Source organism: Nannobrachium achirus (assembly GCF_963921795.1).
Source record: "Nannobrachium achirus genome assembly, chromosome: 11".
NCBI lineage: Eukaryota > Metazoa > Chordata > Actinopteri > Myctophiformes > Myctophidae > Nannobrachium > Nannobrachium achirus.
The window spans coordinates 17,789,688-17,805,062 of record NC_137820.1 but is presented as its reverse complement, the minus strand read 5'-3'; the positions used below and the strand labels follow the sequence as shown (position 1 = coordinate 17,805,062).

General features: G+C 39.2%; 2 protein-coding genes across 2 annotated transcripts; both read right to left on the bottom strand.

Moving 5' to 3' along the window:
• Positions 1–132: 132 nt before the first annotated feature.
• Positions 133–6,779, bottom strand: lctlb (lactase-like b; the record flags this gene model as incomplete). Its single annotated transcript, XM_080736504.1, has 14 exons — positions 133–248; positions 695–739; positions 1,719–1,782; positions 2,017–2,216; positions 2,842–2,968; positions 3,326–3,603; positions 3,715–3,876; positions 3,987–4,041; positions 4,176–4,271; positions 4,478–4,606; positions 5,142–5,251; positions 5,375–5,462; positions 5,619–5,779; positions 6,653–6,779. 14 exons carry the CDS (start codon positions 6,777–6,779, stop codon positions 133–135), a joined length of 1,758 nt encoding a protein of 585 aa, XP_080592630.1.
• Positions 6,780–10,397: 3,618 nt separating this feature from the next.
• Positions 10,398–14,184, bottom strand: snapc5 (small nuclear RNA activating complex, polypeptide 5). Its single transcript, XM_080736563.1, has 3 exons — positions 13,732–14,184; positions 12,351–12,431; positions 10,398–11,587 (listed from the first exon to the last, which is right to left on the bottom strand). Exons 1-3 carry the CDS (start codon positions 13,819–13,821, stop codon positions 11,396–11,398), a joined length of 363 nt encoding a protein of 120 aa, XP_080592689.1. The 5' UTR covers positions 13,822–14,184; the 3' UTR covers positions 10,398–11,395.
• Positions 14,185–15,375: the final 1,191 nt, after the last annotated feature.

Here is a 15,375-nt window from a genome sequence, read left to right as displayed (position 1 = left end):
GGAGTAATAGTAAAAGTATTTGTTTTCATACTAAACATCAAATCAATTTGAGTGTGCGTGCAAGCGCACACGTGTGTATATAGATGTACGTTTGTGTGGTACTGTAAACATGCACACTTTGAGAGCTGTTTTCTAGTTCCTCCTCCTCAGCAGGAACATGAGAAAGACGGCACTGAGCAAAATACACAGGGTGCACACAGTGGGGACGACTATCTCAGTCACCATCTCCATGTGGCTGGTCAGGGGGTCTGAAAAGCGCACAAACAACACAGTAATGTAATGTATGACTCACTGTGCTCATAAAGCAGGCTAATTATGCTCAAGCACAGCACTCAAAGGGTTAATCATATCGTCGTTGTCGGGTGAAAACCTTGTATGTCCAAAACCGTTCGTTTTGCATATATCATTTTAAAAATGATTTAAACTTGTGAAAACAGCCGATCTACAAGCACACAACGCCTCGCAGCGAGGCGTTGTGTGCTTGTAGATCGGCTGTTTTCACTACTTTTGTGTGACGGCCTTGTATGATGAAGCAGGGCTTTGCTTGCTGAAAAAAGGTTTACATTTGAAACTTGGAGATACGAGGTTTCTGCCCGACAGTGACAATATATATATATATATATATATATATTTTTTTTTTACCACTATTAAGTCACTTGTTTTATCAGATTAATCATCATGAGGGATTTCTTACCATGTATAAGTCTTAGAATATTGGCAGCAGAACTCCGCTGTTCCTCTAATAATGAAGAGAGAGAAGATACTTTTGTTGAACCAAGGCATATTAACCCTTTGAGAACTGCATGCACATATTGCACAGACGTTCCACAGATGGTACTGTATTTTGAATGCGTGTATGCTGATAGTCGTGATGGCAAAGCTGCTGCAAGGGGTGAAAAGCACAGCCTGAAGGTGGCGAACTGAATTTAAGGCACACTACCAATGTCAGACGTGTCAAGACCTTAAGCTGGTCTTGGTGTCTAAAAGCTTAAAGGTTAGACTTAAAGCTTAGCTCTTACCCAATTGGTTAAACAAAGAGACAAATGTATTTTCTTTGAAAATACAGAAGGAATTAGTAAAGACTTAATTCAATAGGAATATCTCTAGCCAAACTTTACTTTAACCTTTATTTTAGCAAGGTATTGCCTTAAATAGAAGAAAATGGAGGTACATTACGAAATGATTACATGGGCAAGGCATCATTCCTAACAAGCAAGTTGTTGGGTCGGGAAAAAGCTGCAGCACAACGTTAATGTACATAAGAGTATAAAAACTAAAATACACAACAGTCAAAAAAGGCAAGGCAAAGCAAAAAAAAAAGGGGGGATCTTCCATACCCAAGATAGGTCAATGAAAGACATGCAGCCCTTATGTTCCTAAACTTCATCATGCACAGGCCAAACCTTTGGCATTTCTGCATGTCCCTTGGACTTTCTTCTAGCTGGAGGGGCAAACAAAGAAATATCCTGTTAGAGATCTTGTTTTCTTTCTTCTTTTTTTTCAGCCTTGCCTAATAGCACAATTTTTCTATTGTGTTCTAAGAAGGGACATGAACACTTATTACTGATCATTGTATTCCCATGATTTGATTTAATTAATTTATCAATTTATCAATATGTTATAAATATTTTGAGTCAGAATCTTTATTTGTTTACCCCAGCTAGGTATCTACCTTTCCTGCTGAAGAGCAAGGATAAGGATGAGATAGTTGCACTGACCTGCAGCTAGGAGCTGGTTGCTGGAGGAGCATGCCTCCGTGGCCTTCCTTTTCCAGTTCTCAACCTGGGAGGAGTTCAAAGCAGTTTACACTTGTTTAAAAGTTGAATCAGAAGGAAGTTACGCAATACTCATCATTACTTCTGCTTATTTCATAAAACGTATGGAAGGTCCTCAATTTCAGAAAAGACATTGTGAGTACATGTGTGTGAGTGAGTGTAGATATACGTTAATTCCAATAAATACGGACTAAGTAAATAGAGAGTGAATACTATCCACTCTACTTTACCATCCTCTTACCTCTCTCTGATTGGGGAATCCGTTTGAGCTGATGATGCGCTTGTAGTACTGAACAGAGGCCTTTGGGTAGCGGGGCTTGCTCTTGTCCCTGAAATCCACGTAGAACAAGCCAAACCTCTCGGAGTAGCCCTCGTCCCACTCAAACTTGTCCAGCAGGGACCACGCAGTGTAGCCTCTCACATTGACACCATCTTTGATGGCTGAGAAGAAGCAGAGGGAAGAATAGCTGTGATAATGACATTTCAACAGCCAAATAACATTAATGCGAGAGAATGACAAATGTTTCTTATCATGTATCATGCAATCTCATTAGTGTGGTTTCCCGAAGGGCAACACACTGTAGTTCTGGGGAAACTTTCTTTTCACTAGATAAACTTTTTTCACTCGATAAACCTTTCCGCTGCCATTAGAAATTGATGGAAATCAGATGCAAATGGAAATTGAAGGAAAAACATTTGAGGAGTGGTGACTTGTTACACTTGTTAACTTTCTGCAGAATATAGTCATGGCAACCACACTTGCAATTTCCAATTGCATCTTTCTAGTTGTAATTAGATTTCTATTATGTATTTGAAGAAATGGGCATGCACATTTGGTATCACATTAGAAATACAAAGCATTGAGAAATGTTAGGGCATCCAGTGCAAACTACATTCAAATAAATACAAAGATTAACCTTTTTTGTCTAACTGGAGAAACTGATACAAAAAAATACTTCACATTTTAGCCCTTTGTTTTAAATATTCTTCATAATGTATTCAAATGTTAACACTTTGCATTTGTGTCAAATTCCGGGTACCACCAGTGTAACTGGTGGTAACTCACCTTTAAGCATCTCATTGATGTAGTCTTTATAATAATGTATTCTCCAGTCATCACAGAGCTCTGTGCACACCATCTTCTCTGACACCCCATTCTCTGTCACGTAGATCATTGGGTTCCCATACTGAGTCTACACAGAGGAACAAATCACAACATACTGTTAAGTCATCAAATATTCATGAAACTGGTTGGGAATGATAAAAACAAATCAAGGGACAGAATCGAGACATGTAGAACAAGAGATGTTGATTTGTTTTGTTGAAGTGTATATCTTTATATAGAGCTCACTTTCTTAATGAAAGTTGTACATGGAGAGGGGTGGAATCAGATTATCCCTGCCCTCAATCACATACATCAAGTTGCAATTTTTATCATATGGTTTTCTTTATGCTATGTATCTTCGCAACAACAAGGAATACATAAAGCGTATTTGCCCTTCATCACCTGATGTCCCACATTGCCTAACCGCCCCCCATGCACAATCTACCTTGACAAAGTTGAGCAGGCGTCTGAATCCCCATGGCACAGAGTACAGCCACTCAGAGCCTGGGTCTGGCCAACGCGGGTCCACCAACTCTGCCAGGTCACGGTCTGTGAAGTAACTGCTACCGCTGCGACCTGAAGGGTAGTTCTTCTGGGTGATGTAACGGGTGGTAAAATGACCAATGCCAAGGAAATCACAGGTCCCTTTGATGTAGCCCTTTTCTTGGGAAGAGAATGTGGGCAGACGAGAAGTCCCGAGGCCCTGCTGAGCACTCTTTCTTCCTGGACACACCAAAGGAATACACATGGTTAATGATACAGTAGGTTCTCGATATAACTAATGCCACTGTTCAGTGATGTAATCTCTGACGGGCTGCATGCAATATATCTTGCCAATAAAGTCTTTCATGACTTGAGGGTAGTCTCCATGAAAGATGGGTGTGGCAAACCAGCCCAGGTAGAATTGGACGTATCTCTCAGCTGCCTCAATGTCTTTCTGGTTGCTGAGATCCACTGGCTCTCCCCAGTCCCCGGACAGAGAGATACCGACCAGACCTGCAAACAAGCAGGCAGTAGCTCTTTAAAGTACCCATATATTGTACTGCTGAAAATACAGTAGGCTACTATGGAATGATTACTCTCTGAATGCAGTTGTGTTGCTTTACCTTTTTGTTTGCCCCTCCACTGTGTATCGTATGTATGCCAAACTTTGGCATGTGCCTTTTCAGAAAAGAAAAGAAGAAAAACTTTGATATAACATTACAATTTAAAATTAGTTATTTTTATTTTATTATTAATAGCTGGAATAAATAATGTTTTTTTTTAAGGTATAGAATCCATTTCATGTGTCCTACCTTGATAATGTGATGAGCTGCCCTGTAGGCCCCAGTTCCTCTCATCTTCAATCCAGGAGCATGCTCTCCAGTCTCATAGCCTTCAACAGCAACAGACTGAAGTGGAATGGAATGTCATTGCATTAGAACATTAAAATACTTGTAATTATTTATATAACAACATACAGTATATATATATTTATATAACTGTATACTAACTGTGTGGGTGTGCGTGAGCGTGTGCGTGTGTGTGTGTGTGTGTGTGTGTGTGTGTGTGTAACTCTGTCCAAATGTTACAGAACGAGAAAGTGATGTACACATACCCACGGGTTGTTGAAGGTAATCCAGTACTTCACTCTGTTGCCGAATCTTTCAAAGCACAGGTTAGCAAAGTCATTGAAATGATTGACCATGCTGATATTCTGCCATCCACCGTATTTCTCTTGCAAGAACTAGAAAAAGAATTGGGAGGGAGATAGTCAGCCAACAACACATTATCATGCAATAACATAGTATAATTCAAATAGGCTGGGTTTACAGGGTTATTTTTTACAGAAAACACATATAGGTCCTACAGTATTTTAAATGCATAAAATACTGTATAGGGTATAGGCCCATTGATGTTAGAGCGACTGCCTAGGAAACGGAACGTTCCAAGTTCGAACCTTGGCTATTAAGTGTCTTGACACCCCTAACTGCTCCTGATGAGCAGGATGGTGCCTTGGCATGGTTTCTTCCACCATTGGTGTGAATGTTTGGGTTTGGGTGAATGTAATGCACATGGTAAAGTGCCTTGGATAGGTGCTATATGAATGTGTGCACCATTTACCATTAATATTTTTCTACACATTTTCCTATAATGTACTGTATGTAGAAGTGTCCATACATTTATAAAAAAATGTAAAACATAATATATAATATATTATATATATATATATATATATATATATATATATATATTTATTTTACTTTATGGTATATGCCCACCTGTGGAAGATCCCAGTGGTACAGGGTAACAATGGGAGTGATTTTATTCTCCAGCAGATTGTCAATCAGCTCATCGTAGTACCTAATTCCCTTTTCATTCACATGGTCAGCTGGAAAAGAAGTCACAATGTAGAGTACACTTAAACATTAAGCTATACCGGTATACTGTATAGATGAAGAACTGTAAGTGACAGTGTGTTCTATAAAGACTTGGTCAGTCATCGGTCACTCACACTTGATCCCAGTGGGAATAAGCCTGGGCCAGGAAATGGAGAAACGATAATGGTTCAGCTTCAGCTCCCTTATCAAAGACACGTCATCCTATACAGCAGACAGACACACAGAAGAGTGGTTTACAAAAGCTTTCATTTAGCCCCCACCCTCTCTTCTCTATCTCACACAGATACGTACACACAGGGTATAAAACGTGAGGTAAAAAGTGCATGTCCAGTTTAGTTTGTGTATTAATCATTGCACCTTGAGTTTGTAGTAGCCCTCGCAAGAAGAGTCTCCAGTGTCATTCCGTTGGATTTTGCCTTTCTTGTGTGCGAAGACGTCCCAGATGCTCAGTCCTTTTCCATCTTTGTCCCAGGCTCCTTCTGTTTGATAGGCTGAACTGCCGGCACCCCACGAAAATCCTAATAACATCAGCATCGATTGTTAGCAGCAGCAACAGAGTTAGAAGACTTAGACAGTGGGACTTGCTTAATCAAATAAAAAAAGACTTGAACTTGACTTGGACTTGAATGCCAGTGACTCTGGCCCTGATTTCAACCCCAATGACTTGTGACTTGATTTGAGCCTTCTCTTGATTTGAGACTTCAAGTCTTTTTAAGTCATTTAATACCATATTCATATTGCTAAGCACATGCTAAGCACATAGGGCAACATCATCCTGAGAGGGCATCAAAATGATCCAAGCCAATCGCCAAAGGCTAATAATCATAAAATGAGTTGATAATCATAGAAGAATTATTCAAATTTTAAATGAATTAAGGAATTAAGATTATGACCTTGACGTAAAATAGTTGGGTTATAACCTGTCCTCAAAGAGGAAATTAAACGTACCGTATCAGCACTACGTTCTGTTGGGCTGGAAGAAACCTTGTTTAAAAATGAATACAAATTGTGAAGAATACACATGATTTATGTAAATCTTTACATACTGTATTATTAATTGGCATTCTGACTTATTTGGGACTCAAAACAAACAATTATGACTTGTTTGGGACTCAAAGCAAAAGGTTTAGGACTTGGACTTGACTGTGTTGACTTGGGACTTGAGAGCAAAGACTTGAGACTTGCAAAACAGGGACTTTGACCCACCCAACAAAGGCTTAAGTGGTTAACTACCAAAATAGGATAGAAAACCAAGTGTCACCTGAAGACCAGGTGTTGAAGCCACTATAGGAGATCAGCCCAAAATATAACATGCATCTAAAATATCATCATTCATGCCAATAAACACAACAAGCACCTCACTTGCTCAGAACTTTTCAGAGTGCTCATACCAGTTGGAAAAGTGCCATAATAGAAGGAGCCTCTGTCGTTCTTTGTCCAGTCGAAGTCCTCAGCCGCAGACAGACACAGCACCAACACAAGCACATGGCACACCGTGGCCGCACAGCGGGGCAGCATGGTACTCCTGAGCTTGCAGCACAGTCACTGTGTCGTTCTCCAGTAACTCACTGACCTTTACATACAGAGGAAAACACCGCTCAGCATCACCTCTACACCACAACTGCACCGTATAATGGCCTATATAACAAGCCTGGCCTGGGACAAAAACATATCAACGATATTTTCAAGAGTGCATAGTCAAGGGCAGGCACATGCTCTTACTGTACATGCACAGACTCAAATATTATATCGGAAGTTGAACTACCTTTATGAACTAGTTCATGTATAGTCACACAGACATGTACTTAGGTGTACACACACACACACACACACACACACACACACACACACACACACACACACACACACACACACACACACACACACACACTTCCTCCCTTTCTCTCTCTCTCTTGCTTAAAAAAATGTGAAATTATTTCGAAATCTGGCTGAACTGCCATCAAACAGTCTGGAAGCATCTAGCGTAGTGGACTATACAGTGGGGCTCATGTTCATAATGCAGAGCTAAATGCTCCTATTCAGACTCAATGGACTGTGAGTTAATTTTGCTGAGGTGGACAGATCCTTTACAAAGTACGGTTTCACTTCTGTAAGCAAAGTTAATGTTGGAGAAGCCGATATGTTTATTGTATACTAGCACAGAAACAATGGAAGAATAAAGTCTGATTTATACTTAGTTGCGCAACACCATCGTACGACTGAGTATAAATTAAGCACAACAGTACACTGAGCTACTCGGATGGGATTAGTCTGAAATTAAGTTACGAACAATAGCCTCATCTGTTGAATAACCATTGGCACCTGATGATCTATTCTCTATGTTCAACAAATATGAATTTAAATGCAAATGATTTCAGGTATGAAGCACAAATCCATGAGTATAATTTCAAAATTAAAATAATCTTCTACTTTGGGAAGCAAAACCTTATATAACGTCATATTTCATATATTTAAACTAGACCAGGTCAACCTGGTTGTGCCAGACCCCCTGTCTGTCATCATCATTTATGACATCATGCCTTTTGTAGGCATGTCATCATCATGTCATCATCATATATACCCTTTATATAGAAAACCCGGACAGACCGACATTTGCTTATGTAGGCCTACCCATTTCATGGGTCTGGCAAATATATACTGTATGTAAGCATATATGTGTCAATTCAATTAAAATGTGTATAATTGTAAAAAAAACAATAGAGACAAAATTGTAGAATGAATTAGATACATTTTAGAATAATTCTTTAGCAGAGCTCAAGTAGTTTGAGGCCATTCATCAGAAACCAATTGAAAGGGTGCCAAATTGTGGTTAAATGAGTATAATGTACGGGGTGCCCACTGGCCTAGTGGTCAAGGCGCATACCACATACTAGGCTATGATGCCTGCTGGCGTCGCCGGTTCGATTCCCGATCCGGACGACCTTTGCCACATGCCATTCCCCATCTCTCTCCCCATTTCCTGTCAGTCTACTATCCTATCAAATAAAGGCATAAAAAGCCCAAAAACATATCTTTAAAAAAAAAATGAGTATAATTTATGTATGTATATATATATATATATATATATATATATATATATATATATAGTAATTAAATTGACAAAACAGCGCAGTGCCACTTGTCTCAGTAACAATCGTAAAGCCACTCAATCACTTAGCAGCAAAAGGGCAGAAAATGGAACTTCATTCATGTGATGTACCCTTTTCTCTCTTAACTAAACATTTTGTCTGTTTTGTGTCAGATCTCGAAAAGAATATATTACCAAAAGGCAAACATCCACTAACCTATACATGCAAACTCTAGAAGCATCCCTACAGTATGTGACCAAAAGAAATAATTATTTCCACCTACAATACTGTATACCAATCACACAATGAATACAATTTCTTTGCAGCCATAGTGAATAAGTCATCAAGAAGAGTTGTTACCCAGTTACCTGTGTGCCTTATGAGGTGTTGACGAGCAGGAGTCCAAAGTGTACACTGAAGTCCCTGGGTGAACCTCAGTACAATGTGGAAAGCTGCATATATCAATTGGTGGAATCTCTATTGTACATCACCTCCAGCACCACCCTTCCAACAGAGCTGTCTCTGCTCTCCATACAAAAGCAAATCTCATTGTGAGGCTCTCTGCATTGTTTTGGCTGTTTAGAAAATGCTGAACGGTTTGCTGGTGGAAAGTGTTTGCACTGCATTATGCATTTGCAAAACGTGGTGGCTATTAGGCCATGTTAGGGGAGGAATATGACACAAGTACAACACCGATTATTTAAGTAGATCTGTGGAAGTCTGCTTGCCCCATGTGGTGTGTCATTTATGTATTGTAAATGCTGCGCAACATCTCAGATATTTTCATTCAGTCTCCTCCAGAATTATTGGCACCATTTTAACGACAGAATCGGCAATTATTTAAAACATAACCACATTTTAATTTTCCTAAGTAAAACAAATATTTGTTGATTATGTACAGTATTTTGATCTCATTTAATGTCACTGTCAGAGAGAAACCTCTTATCTCCATGTTTTTACTGTTTATGTTGTATATACGTTAAGTACTATGTTCTATCCGTCTGTCTTTCAATGTTATATGAGATACTTAAAGTGTGGTTCCTGTGGAAATAAGCCTCGGCTTTCTAGGATCTCCTTTTAGTTGACCTTGTACCAGTGATTTGTACTGTCATGAAACTGTACTTTTTTCTATTGCAAACTTCTAATAAATTCTTCAATCAATCAATCAATTGGATAAGTCTGTCTGTGGGTTTTATAAATATTTAACCAATGACATGACAAGAATTAACAAGAGCTGACTAATTAATAACTATACATTGGATCCATTTTCTGAAAAGGTTTTGGACATACAAGGTTTCAACCCAACAGTGACGATATGATACATCACGTCATATATCGTTGCTGTTGGGCAGAAAACTTTCATCTCCATATTTCAACTTAAAGCTGTACTGTGGAAGCTGCTCAACTAGTGGTCAGTAGCGGTATTGCTTTTTTCGGCCGGAGTCGCCGGACCACCACGGCCGTCGCGAGCACCTCCGCCTTGCCGATACGATTCCGTAGAGCCGTCTCCCATCATTTTTAGACCAGAATTGAGGGAGTAGCAAGCAAGATTCCTTCACCAATGTAAACACATTTGCTGAGGGAAGCTACTTCCTTTAGAGACAGCAAGACTCGCTGTGATTGGCCGGTGGTGTATGATCGGCGCTGTGATTGGCCGGTAGTGTATCATGTGGGAGATGACATCATTTTGCCGGGAAATTCTCCCCCCCTCACAACTCATAGAAAACATATAAAGAGAAGGCTTCAGAAGCTGAAAATAACAGAGTGGGGGTTCTAAAACTTTAGCGATTTAACAGTTAGGACAATTTTAAGATTTGTTTTATAAAAAAAGTTACATGGTATAACTTTAAGTTGAAATATAAATATTTTTTCTTTTACTTTTTTCATGAATTGAATGGTCTACTTTATCATAGAAGCACATTGTACAAAAGCAATCAAAATACAAGATCCACAGGCTCACGCCATTTTCACTATTTAATGTAATAGTTTTATATAATATACGATTATAATCTATTATAGACTATACATTATAAGAATCAACTCAACCCAAGGTAAAACATTTTATTTTGTGCTTATGAATACCACTAATTACATAAGGCAGATTCCCTGCTTTCGTATATATGGCCCTGCCATACATTTTCATGCTCGGAGACACATTCATGCTCAGAGACGCATCTTTGCCGTTAAAAAAATCCTATTTGTCAGAATCAAGAACAGGCTACAAGCACTGCATAACACTGTCTTATGGCATACCAGTGAGAGACACTATATATTAATAACAGGAAAATGGGCACATCAATTCTACCACGTGGTATTTATCAGACCGATGACACGCCTCGACTTCTGCAAAGGAGAAAAACACTACTACCACCTACGTACTTCATCACACTGTGACAGTTACCATCTATATGGGTGGTATACACTTACATACCATGGAGGTCCCAGCATATTGAGACTCTCATTCCGACACTATATCAGCTGATTTCACCCATTCTCTGGGTGGCACTGTGTTTAGGCCTAGAATTATTGAATGCTTTAACTATTGAAAAATAGCAGATATACAAGCTCACAGCGCAGGGATCTGCTATTTTTGGAGAAAAAAAATAGAAGGACGTAGAAGGATTTAGAAGACACTTATAGAATCGGGTCAAAATATTCAAAGATTTGCACAAATTTTCAAGATTTTTCAAAAATAGCAGATTTACAAGCTCGCAGCGCGGCACTCGGTGCCGCGCTGTGAGCTTGTATATCTGCTATTTTTTAAAATTTAAAGCATAAAATATTGCGTAATAATGTGTTCGGGCCTAAATGGGTTGAAATCAGCTGGTGCAATGAGATGAATGAATAGTGTAATGAACATGGTCCTCCATGACAGATAATGGACCACTGGTATATCAATTTCACTTACCATCAGCTTATCATATGGAACTGCTATCACTTCCACCTGAATAAATTAAACCTCTTAAGTGACATACAAAATAAATCAACGAGAAAAGAACAGTCTGTTAATGCGTGGTTCTTTGTTGGTGCAAATGTCAAAAAGTCTCAGTAATCATCTTCATCTCCATCTTCTTCGTCATCATACCCGCCAGGCAACTCTACGTCATCTTCTTCTTCATCGCCCTCATCATCCTCCTCCTCCTCCTCCTCCTCTTCCATATCGTAATCTGTGGGGGCACTCAGCAGTAGTTTGGTCTGGTTGATCTCACTTTCATTGTCCAGACTTACACGAACCTCCTGTGAAATAATGAAACCACGTCCACAAACACATCAATTAATCAGCCATTAAACAATGATTTAATCTACACAATTATTGCGACCATAGGTCGCAGTTTAGAAATGAGAAACGGCACATCTTGTCTCCGGACGTGTCAGGTTTTTTACGGTCTATGGGTTTGACGCTCTGACATCAGAATCCCTTTTATGCCCATATATGGAGATCCCTGATGTCATCAATCAGGACTTCATATGGAGGCCACATACCACACTAACAAATCCATATATGGCCAAGACAAATGGCCAAGACAGCCCATATATGTGTGGCTGGTTCTACAGACAGAGATCTCCATATATGGGCATAAAAGGGATTGTATGTATGATGTCAGACGTCATAGCACTTTCACATAATGAATAACTGAGTAAGCATGTTTGGGGTCTCACAGGCACAGCATATCTCTATATACAGTAAATGGATCTTCATATATGGGTACCAGGGGTCTCCATATATGGCTAACTAGTCCGATATACATCACTGGCCAGATGACCAAGACATGGCGCGACCTTGCCCTAAATCGCTTGTCGCCCTGAGGCGTCTTACTGGTGTTAACTATTAGAATTTCACTCACTCTGTTCCCTATTGAAATTGGCAAGAGAAATAAACATCCAGCCTTCGTGCACAAGTGCCAACACTATCACATAGCGTAGGTGGATTCTGACTTCACTAAAATGTCATCTTTAAAAACGTGAAAAGTATTCAATTTACACTAATCTTTATTTATACCTCTGTTTCTGGGGAAGAGGGCTGAGAGGCACCTTCATCTGCTTGAGCGTTAATGATTGATTTCAAGGCACCTTCTTCGAACTGAAACACAAGTGAAGAGCGAAACATTTAGTCATATGAGGCACAGAAAAGATCAGACTAAAGGCCCTTTTCCACCGGCAGCGATAACGATGACGATAGCCATAAAATATCACAGCGATAATTATGCCTTCACATTGATGTCCGATAAAGTTATCGGACATCAATGTGAAGAGGCGCCAATTAACAGCCGCTCGCGCATGAGCGCACCTCGATCTGTTTGTCAGAGACCCAGTTCCATATCACTGTGATCTTAACCACATCGTTGTTGATCCTAACGATGTAGTTGTCGGCTATCGTTGTCTTTATCGGTGTTGGGTGGATGCTGCCGATCCACTTCAATTGAAAACCCACTTTTTTAAATCGTTATCGTCATCGTTATCGCTGCCGGTGGAAAAGAGCCTTAAGGGTCGATTCACACTCTAATAGTGAGCCTAACTAATTTCGGTTCGGGGAGCCTTCCCGAACCGAAATTAGTTAGGTTCCTTATTAGAGTGTGAAACGACCCTTACTCACAGTGGTGTAAACGTGTACATTTATTCAAGTATGTACAATTTTGAGGTATTTGTACTTTACTTGAGTATTTCCAATACTTTTACTTCTACTCCACTAAATCTCAGACTCAGAGGCAAATAGCCTATTGTACTTTTACTCCACTACAATCATTTGAAAACATTAGTTACTAGTAGATTTTTATTATTATTGCACAACAACATACATATTAACCATTTCATTTTGGACAATTTAAAATAGCCGATCTAAAAGCTCACAATGCGTTGCATCGAGCTTGTAGATCTGTTATTTTGAAGCGGTGAAAGCCTCTTCCAAGGAGTGGCTTTGTGTGTATCGTGCGTCCAGACTTGAGGATTGGTCAAGCTTCACATCATGACAATTTGGCCCTCCATATAAAAACAATCATTCATTCAGAATTCATAAAAATATAGAACTAAAGCACATAGAAAGTAGAATGTATAGACCTAGAACACAGAATGTATAGATCTAGAACACAGATTTCATAGCTCTAGACTAAAATAAAAGTTCACCGCTTCACTTCGAACCGAGGTTTGATTTTTAAAAGATTTTTTATACATTTGACAACTTGAAATTCTGCATTATGAGTACTTTTACGTTTGGTAGCCTACATTAAGTACATTTTGATGCCAAATTAATACTACTTTGCTAATTTTACTCAAGTACATTTTGAATTGCGGACTTTCACTTGTAACAGAATATTTTTTATATTGCACCACTGGATCAGACAAAAGCCAGCTCTTAACTCAAAATCATCAACCACCCAACTCGCCTTCAGTCTGTTCAGCTGGTCCTGTAGCATCACTTTGATTTTGAGAAGCGTTTCCTCTTCTTTCCTCAGCTCCTGAAGACGACTGTGCATGTTTACAAGGTAGAGTCACGGCCAGACCATTCCTCGATAATATACCGAAGGCGAAAAAATATAATGAAATTAATCGCTATGAGCTCCCTGTATAAGCACACATGAAGATGACAACGTTACATGTGTACACGCCGGGTGCTGATGCTAAGGAACCAACCTATCTATGGTAGCTTCATTCGCAAAATACATGAAAAGCAAAATAGGTAAATGATAGCCTTCACTTGCTATCTCGGTTTATATTTATGGGTACCGTAACATATCAATGTGTACGTTGATATGGTTGCAATAAATGATATGCTACTCTCGACTGGTGCTTATAAGCATTTGTTTTCAGTAGCAGATGCTAAACTGATAACCACTTGTGGTACCAATGTTTTGCTGCCAGCTAGTCACGTGTTTCCGACTTCCGATCCGACCGGAGTACAGATGGGACGTTCGCGGACGGATCGAGTCTTTTGAACGGCTCTTTGAAATGAACGATGGGATCCGGTTCGCAGTAGGGAGCAGTTCCTTTTTTGATGAGGGCCAGAGGGGAGTCAAAAGTATCAATACTTCAATGTAGAAATACTGTTACAAGTAAAAGTAAAATGTTCGTTGAGTAAAAGTACAAAAGTATTTGTATCAAAATGTCGGATACCAATAAAAATCTAGTATGCAAGAATGTCACATTTCACAGGTTTTCCAATGAACAAAATGTAGAAAAAATAATTTGAAAATAGACGATCTACAAGCTTTGAAATAACGCGACGCATTGTGAGCTTGTAGATCGCCTATTTTCAAATGGCAGAGATGTATATAGGGTTGAATTGATTTGTAATTCTAATCAAAATCTCCTAAAAAGCAACTAGTAGTCTAACTAAAATGAGTCTTTTGAACGGCTCTTTGAAAGGAACGGATCCCAGAGATCCGGCTTGCTTCAAAGAGCCATAAATCCCATCTCTAGACCGGAGAACATTGCGCACGCCCTCTGCAGACCCCCTCGTGTATTTTGTTCATGTTGGCTTATACGATGCATTACTTTTAACCCCAAATGCCTTTTGAAGTAATTATAGGATATAATATTAATAGCTGAAAACTAGTAATGTCTACTTTGCTATTAAAGGCAAATAAGGCACCTTACGTCCTTACACACAGGAGAAGAGAGTAAAAATGTGCATTTACACAGTCACAGGCCTACCATATCAGGCAAAAATCGAAGATTTTCTCAGGGGGGCTCTGAAATATTGCTAATGTCATATTTTGAACTATAATACTATACTATAATACTAGAGATAGTGGTGCTATTTTGTTATTATACATAATACTAGTGTTTGTCAATTGTGCTTACTGCTTGATATGATATGATGAAGAGACTCCCTGGACCTGGACCCACTGAAAACCACCAGGCTGATTTCTACCTTTTGTTTTGGCGACATCTTGTGGCATGACTGGGCATCTTCAGTGTGCCTCATTAAAGATGCTGAGTTGGGAAAGACCTAAGGTAATAAATACATCAATACATCAACATCAATACATCAATTGCATAGAAATAACAATCTAGAAAAAATAACGTAG

What these genes read in the sequence shown, in the direction of transcription:
- snapc5 (XM_080736563.1), bottom strand. Translation starts at nt 13,821, where the DNA reads ATGCACAGTCGTCTTCAGGAGCTGAGGAAAGAAGAGGAAACGCTTCTC. An exon ending in ACCAGCTGAACAGACTGAAG is followed by an intron (nt 12,432 to 13,731) that starts GCGAGTTGGGTG and finishes CTTGTGTTTCAG; the next exon opens with TTCGAAGAAGGTGCCTTGAA. An exon ending in CCTCTTCCCCAGAAACAGAG is followed by an intron (nt 11,588 to 12,350) that starts GTATAAATAAAG and finishes ATTATTTCACAG; the next exon opens with GAGGTTCGTGTAAGTCTGGA.